This window comes from Mus pahari, chromosome 15 (genome assembly GCF_900095145.1).
Source record: "Mus pahari chromosome 15, PAHARI_EIJ_v1.1, whole genome shotgun sequence".
NCBI classification, from domain to species: Eukaryota; Metazoa; Chordata; class Mammalia; order Rodentia; family Muridae; genus Mus; species Mus pahari.
The window spans coordinates 16,572,868-16,580,961 of record NC_034604.1 but is presented as its reverse complement, the minus strand read 5'-3'; the positions used below and the strand labels follow the sequence as shown (position 1 = coordinate 16,580,961).

The 8,094-nt window shown below is 41.1% G+C and overlaps 1 protein-coding gene across 6 annotated transcripts in view; it reads left to right on the top strand.

Moving 5' to 3' along the window:
• The window catches only part of Trappc8 (trafficking protein particle complex 8), a 77,222-nt gene extending 70,385 nt beyond the window's left edge, over positions 1-6,837 (top strand). For 5 of the 6 annotated variants that reach the window (XM_029546925.1, XM_029546922.1, XM_021214529.2 and 2 more), the window contains 3 exons: positions 2,865-3,010; positions 4,682-4,771; positions 5,840-6,837. In XM_029546925.1, coding sequence (XP_029402785.1) covers positions 2,865-3,010; positions 4,682-4,771; positions 5,840-6,074 — 471 coding nt within the window. In that variant the 3' untranslated portion in view covers positions 6,075-6,837. The remainder of the gene's footprint in view (positions 1-2,864; positions 3,011-4,681; positions 4,772-5,839) is intronic. The other variant, XM_021214530.2, reaches the window with a different exon arrangement.
• Positions 6,838-8,094: the final 1,257 nt, after the last annotated feature.

Here is an 8,094-nt window from a genome sequence, read left to right as displayed (position 1 = left end):
AGACAGGGTTTCTCTGTATATCCTTGGCTGTCCTGGAATTCACTCTGTAGACCAGGCTGGCCTCGAACTCAGAAATCCACCTGCCTCTGCCTCCCAAGGCTCTTTAATTTTCAATGGCCATTTCAGTTCATTCTGGTTGTTTTCTAACCTAAAGAACAGTGGGTTCCTGGAGCATTGACTGAGGGAGAAGGAACGCAAAGGTGAGCTGCAAAGCCTTGTGGAACTGAGTCAGAGGTGCCCACAGCTTAGGAGAGCGTGCTAGCTTGTACTGCTTGTATGTGACAGGGTTGCTGTTACTCTCCTTTAGTCCTCATAAGCACTCTGTGTGCACTGCTCAGGTAGAATCGGCTGTGCTGGGAAGTAAGTAGAGCTGTATCTATGACCAGTGTGAGGTCATTATGATGCTGTTGTTCAGTTTCTTCTTAAGAAAAAACAAAATCCTGTCTCAAAAAAACAGAAAGAAAGAAAGACAGGAAGACAGAAAGAGACAGACAACTTAAGTTCTTTATGCATTCAGCCTAGGTTGGCCTCAAACTGACTGTGTAGCTGAGGTTGACCTTGAGTTCTTGATTCTCTTGCTTCCATCATCCAAGGGCTAGGATACAAGGCATGCATGGGATTCTAGCGGTGCCCCTGTACCTGGTTTATAGAGTGCAGGTTCTTGAACCCGTGCACATCAAGCAAGCAGTGTACCAGCTGAGCTATCTCCCCAGTACATTTTAGCCTTTAAGTAATATACTTGTGTATATATTTATTTATATGTGTATATGTGGGACAAAAAATGGGGTCCCTCGTCCACTGGGCGAGGTGGGATACAGGGAGTCTGACTGTGTGCAACCCCACAGAACTGTCGGGTGGGCATTAGACTGTGGGAAGCCACAGAATCACTCTGGGGGTGGTAAAAGGCACAGTCTGGGGTCCCCAAGGACCTGCTGGAATCAGACTCCAACTCTCAGGCACCACAGACCACTGGGCACCACAGAAGAGCAGGTTCTGGGGTCTCTGGGCCACACAGAGGCCAGGGACATCAGGTTCTCTCTCTCGGACATCCCAGGCACGGAAGAGCTGGGAACAAAGTGGGGACCCTTCCAGGGGCCGAAGGAAAAGGGTAGGGGAGGAGAGCTCTGGCAGGTTACTGTAGGGATGAGAGAGTCTGGCTAGCTCAGGCAGCAGCCTAGAGCACAGGGAGGCTTCCCGGTGGGGGGTTAGACACCTTAGGGGAAGATGGTCCCAATGAGATGAGACAGTCCATGGTTTTAAGGCGTTTATTGTAGAAAGGCAGAGAGAGGGAGAAGTGTAGAGAAGTAGAGGGCAGCCATGGCCATGTGGAAAGAGCGAGAAAGGGAAGGCAGATAGGAGAGTAAGAGGTAAGAGCAAGAGAGGGAGGAGGGGCAAGCAGCTCCTTTTATAGTGGGCTGGGCTACCTGGCTGTTGCCAGGCAACTGTGGGGATGGAGTCCAGACAATACCAGGAGCTTGGGGCATTGCATTGCCTATGTGACTGATGGCCACATGTCTCTCTGCAGAGGGCTGGGGGGCTGTAGCTGTGACAGGAGCCAGGAGCCCAAGAGGCTGGCCAAACTTCTACCGTCCTATAAAGGAGGAAGTCACCACCCACCAGGTCACGGGTTCCAGGCCTGTGCTCCACTGGAAACCAGGCTGGCTGTGCACAGTTCACTGCCCCATACGTGTATATATATATATTTATATATTTTAACAAAGTCTCAGACGTTTGATTTTACCAATAAAGACTCGGGAGCCAAATGCTGGGGTCAAAGTCTGCTGTCTCAGAGCCAGAGAAAGCAAGCACACAGCTAACCATCTTCCTCAGCTGACATCTAGAAAGGAAAAAGCAAGCTCTCTTCTCCACACCGTCTCCCAAAAACCTTCAAACTGAATGTCCCTCCCTTCTACTTCCTGTATTTCTTTCTATCTGTTCTCCTGACTCCCTCTTAACTATGGTATTTTCTCTGTTTACTTCCTCTCAATTAGTTGCTTCCTCTACCTCTTGACCTATGTATGGTTGACTTTATTTAATCCTGTTTAAAATAAACCCTTTTTTAAAAAGATTTATTTGTTTTGTGTGTGTGTGTGTGTGTGTGTGCGCGCGCGCGTGCACACACACACATACACAATTGCTCACTTCAGTCACACCAGAGGAGGGTATCAGATCCCATACAGATGGTTGTGAGCCACCATGTGGTTGCTGGGAATTAAATTCAGGATCTCTGGAAGAGCAGCCAGTGTTCTTAACCAGAGCCATTTCTCCAGCCCCTACAATAAATTCTTGGATTACAAAAATTCTGTTTACAGAAAGCTCATGGATTAACGGTGCGTGCTAAAGCTGAGCCACACTATGACTAGAGACAGGTTTATCCAGTAAATAATACAATCTTGGGGTTCACAGTGTGGTCAAAGAGACATTTGAAACACTAAATTTGTGAAATAAAGCAATATATTTTCAAGGTGGAATTTTTTTTTTGGCCCATTCTTAATTTTAAACTGGTGCTGTATAATTGAATATCCACAGCCTAAGTACTAAACAGTTTTATTGGATAAAAATCATACCAACCATTGAAATGATCAGTTATTGAATCTAAATTTACATATAAGAAAAGTATTAGGGTAGTTATGTAAGATCGTAGAGCTAATGTATGGAATTGTTAGGTAAATGGAAATTAATGTTTATTCCAGGCCATATTGCAAGTGATAGCAGCTGTTAGTTTAAATAATAGCAAAAAAAACCAAACAAACAACAAAAACCCTCTATAATTACATTGTCTTCATTGGTTTTTTTTAAGTCTATATGCTGTAACTTTATTAAAGCATCATTTCATTATTAATCCTTTTTTTGTCTATTCTCAGGAGCCACCAGAAATGGAACTATTAAAGTTTTTCAGGCCAGAAAACACTACAGTTTCCACAAGACCATCAGTAGAGCAGCTTTCTAATCTCATTAAAACAAGTCTCCACTATCCGGAGTCATATAACCATCCATTTCATCAGAAAAGGTTTGAGGGTTTTCTATTAAATTTTTCTATGTACATGTACAAGACACCTATTCTTAAAAATTAATATTATTTTGATGCATGAAAAGAAATTTAAAATAATATTTAGTCTTAAGTGATTTAGCCTTTACTACTAGTGTTTGCAAGTGTGTATACACACACACACACACACACACACACACACACACACTCATACTGTCACCTTAGGTATTACTGAGGATGGATATTGTCCCAACCACTTTTTTTGGTTTTTCGAGACAGGGTTTCTCTGTATAGCCCTGGCTGTCCTGGAATTCACTCTGTAGACCAGGGTGGCCTCAAACTCAGAAATCCACCTGCCTCTGGCTCCCAAGTGCTGGGATTAAAGGCGTGTGCCACCATGCCCGGCTTGTCCCAACCACTTCTTAAGTATCATAAGCTTCCTATTTGAGTTGTAAGGTTTTTCATAAAGACAAAAACTAGGGGGAAAATTTGTATCATTTTGGTTTAGACACAAATCAAACCTACAGCATGACTAGAGTGGAACTCAGACTGTATCATTCCTTTTAAGATTATTTTTTTACGTCTGTTTGTATTGTTTGCATATATGTATGAATGCTTTCCTTGACATTCATGTAGAAGTCAAAGAACAGCCTTCAAGAGTTAGTTTTCTCCTTCCACTATGTGGGGCCCAGGGAGCAAACTCAGGCTGCCAGGCTTGGCAGCAGTCTCCATCTTGCAAACTAACACCCCTAACCCTTGGGGGAACTTTCAGATATTAAATATCAATAGGGAATGATTTGTTTGTAATGTTGAGAAATGACTTTAATGTGTAAACAAAGTTTTAAAAATAAAACGTTCTAAATCTGATGACACTTGAAAAGGCCATCCATTTACAAGTATAAGATGGAGTAAGTTTTCTTAGAACTAGTATATATGTGACATCTGATGTTCAGGGTTTTGCAGAAGTCACCTTGGTAGAGCTGGGGGGGATGTGATGAGACAGAAGAGAAGTGGTGAGTGGTGAGCCGAGGAGAGAGGAAGGCTGGAAAGCCTGGAAAGGAAAGCAGGAGGGAAGACCAGGTGGAGGTGATGTCTCAGCATGGGCAGTTGGAGAGAGAAAAGGTCAGCAGTCTAAAATGCCCCGAGAGGTCGAACACTTGGTGAACCATCATGTCAGTAGAGCCTGAGGGTTGAAAGGGCAGCAGGAGGAGTGAGGGATGCTGCACACTGACCCAGGAGGGATGCTTACACATGTCTGCATCTCCTTTCTAGGGACATTTCAGTAAGCTGTGAGTATTAGAGCATTAGAGGATCAAATTGGACTAGCATAGTGTAAGCTCCAGAGATTTCACTTCTCTTGTGAATTACACATTTGTAATTTAAATAGAAGAGATGATGCAGCCTGAGCATAGCACCAGCCTACCCTAAGCCATGCTGTCTCTAGAGACAACACTTCTGCTTAACAATATTGCTTATAGAAAGTGTACGTTCTGATATTTATTATGGAGAGATTTTATAAATGTATTTTATTTATAAAATAAGTTACCTAGAATGATTTTGTGACTGAACTTTTTTTTCTTATTGAATTTGATTTTAAACTTGTGTTCTTTTAAGTCTTGTTGTGTTATTTTAAGAAACTTGTTTCTGAGAAGTAAGCGCATGGCTAATAGTTTTGTTTGTTGTCTTCCACAGCCTTTGCTTAGTACCAGTCACCCTTTTACTTTCTAACTGTTCTAAGGCTGATGTAGATGTAATAGTTGATCTCCGGCATAAAACAACAAGGTAAGAATTTATTTTGTGAATGGTTATTTTGTAGCCCAAAGTTTAGCATCCTTTTAAAGCAATTCAGTGTTTTGAAATTATGCAAATCCTTGCCTAACATGGATAAAGTTAACTCAAATGTGCTCTAGATTTGTTTATATGGTATCAAAGAAGTGTTTACAGGGCTATTAAATATGAAAGTTTTTCCCCCTGGTTTGAAAATAATAATTTACAAGGGAGTCTACATTATACTGTAATATCCAATTCTCCTAGAGCCAGCAGATTTATCTCAGACATTTTTGTACTAAAAAATAAATCTGGGGTTGGAAAAATGTCTCAGTGGTCAAGAGCACTTTCTGCTCTTGTAAACTAAAGTTCTGTGTTTGGTTCCCAGCACTTGTATGGTGACTTATAACCAAGGTCCAGGGAATCTAATACCTTCTGGCTCTGCAGGTACCAAGTCATCTGAAGAATAGACTGTAGGTTGTCATGTTACACCTCAGATGACGCCTTAAGATCCAAGCACAGTAGACGTGTCTGGTATGTGCCACACACTCATTAGATTATACTGTGTTGTTAGGCACTGTTTTGTTTTCACTGTGTGGTTTTATAAAGTTTAATATCATGGACATTCTTTTACACATAATTGTTTTTATATGTGCATAACCAAGAGGTTAAGAATTAAGTTTCAAATCATGCTCCATTGTTTACTAAATGCCATTCTATAATGGCATTAAAGTTTTTGTAATGAATGTCTTATAGAAGAAGGACTAAAGAGAATCTACCCCAAAATAATAAGATCCATGTGACAAAAGTACTCACAACATTAATATAACTGGAGCAAACCTTAAAGTATGGTCACTGAGATCAGAAAAAAAAAAAAAGATGAATGCTCTGTCTTGGTATTGTTCTTAGAAAATAGCAATAACTTCTAGCACATGTTTGATTGTTACAGTAATAATGTTATTGTTACTAATTTCATAAATAATTCCTAGAAATAAGAGGATTTGATGAAAGAAAGATATAAAACTTGAGAGAAAAAAACATAAAGGGAAAGGTTTACAACTTACCATTTCCTTCCTCCTGTAGTCCCGAGGCATTGGAAACTCACGGATCATTCACGTGGCTTGGACAGACACAGTATAAGCTCCAGCTGAAAAGCCAAGAGACGCACAGTTTGCAGCTGAAGGCATGCTTTGTTCACACAGGCGTTTATAACCTTGGGACTCCAAGAGTATTCGCCAAGCTAGCGGACCACGTTACAGTATTTGAGACAAGTCAGCAGAGCTCCATGCCTGCCCTGATCATCATCAGTGACGCGTGACAGCTCAGAGTCACAGGCTCAGTCTGACTTTGTGGAATTGTTTTCCAGCAGCATTTGGAATACCCAGCTTGTTAAGGAGGTCTCTGATCTCTGCAGAGTACAGAGTGTGCAGGCTGCATTTTTTTCCTTTTAAACCTGGTTATAATTTACATGCTTATAATACAGAATTCAACATATCCATAAACCTTATTAAGCCGTGTCTTAAAAAAAAAGCCCAAGTCTGTTGTTGCAACTTATCGGACGGTTGTGACTCTTGTCCGACTCTTATCGGACGGTTTTGAGGATGAGAAGCCTTGCTGGCAATACTCCTGTTAAGCCATTAGTCTAAAGATCCTACCTTTACTGTGAAATTCTATAGAGTGTTAAATACAAATTTTCCTACCTTGCCCCAAACAGTTCTGTAAGACCAGTTTTGAACTCTGGTTACAGACACGCACATTTCAGTGTGGTGTCCCTATGGCTTATACATAACTGTAAAAAAAAAGCTTTTCTGATGCTTTGAACATAGTTTTAGAAGGAGTTCAACTTTATTCCTTTGCTCATCTCTTACTGTCACACGATTTCACAATAAGATTTTTGTCATTAAATCATATTCTTTATTATGATAACTTTAACAATTAAGTTGATCTGTTTAAAATATAAATCTATTCAAGTTAAAAATAAGCTTTTCAAAAATGTATTATATTTATAACAAATTTACTGTAAATAGAATAAAGACATACTATTCACTGTATAAATTTATTAGATGCCTTTTTTAAAACCTGGCTTTGTGAGGACTTAATATATTCTTTATTTAAAATAAATGTCAAACATGTACAGTAGGCAGTAGCCTAGTTTCCTGTGAAAGCTTCATTACCATTATTCAGAAATGAAGCAGATGAAGTTTTTCTTTGTACATATCCTGTATGATGCTGTGTGCAGGTCTGCATGGTCTGTCTTTACCCTGTGGGAAGGGCAGCAGCGCTTCCTCGCCTGCCATCACAGCTGCACAGGCTCTGCTGCTGGGTATACAGACTTCCTGTGGCTTCCCACAGGCACAGCTGAGCTGAACAGGAAACTGAAGCCCTAGCCAGCCAGTCTCTTCTAGTGGGGAAGATCTAGAACAAAGCACAGAGCTGGGAGGCCGCTCTCGGGATCTTTTCCCTTCCAAGAAGCAATGTAGAGACAGGCGCAGGTTTCATGAGCCCGGAGGAGCCGATGTGTAAGTCAGGAGAAATATGCAAATTGAAGCAGGTGGAGGAGGAGGTTGAGCTGGAGGGAAGGAAGGCAAGAGAACTGCTGATGTGGTGGAGTCTGGAAAGAGGAAGAATACAGGCAGTGTGGAGAACCTCACAGATAGCCAGATGACCGTCAGAGCATGTCACTTCTGTCTGCATGTGTGTTGGAAAAATCACCCAAGGTGGAGGATGGCAAGCAGTGAAGGCCAGAGCACACGCATTTCCTCCCTCCCTGAATGCCTGCCTATAGACTGCAACTGCCACTCAAGACCTTATGCACTTAGACAAGTCAACCCAGGTCCAGAAGAGAAGCATAGTTAAATCTGATAAGTGATTTCATAAGGATAATAAAAACCAGTTGAATAGTGGGTTGTTTTAACTTTTCGAAACAGGTCTTGTGTATCTCAGATTGGCCCTGAACTTACTATAGAATTTACTTTAATTTTTTTTTTAAAGATGTATTTATTTTATGTGTGTGAGTACACTGTACAGATGGCTGTACAGATGGCTGTGAGCCACCATGTGGTTGCTGGGATTTGAACTCAGGACCTTCAGAAGAGCAGTCAGTGCTCTTAACCTCTGAGCCATCTCTCCAGTCCCCTTACTTTAATTTTTGAAACTGTCAAATTACTTTAATTTTTAGTACATTACTGTGCTTTGCTTTAATTTTTAATTTAAAGAAATTAATTTTTGAGTAGCCTTTAATTTTTGATCCTGTCTCACCCTTCCAAGTGCTAATATTACAGGCATATATCAATGTGCCCAGTTTCTGCAGTGTTGGGGCTATACCAGGGCAGTGATTC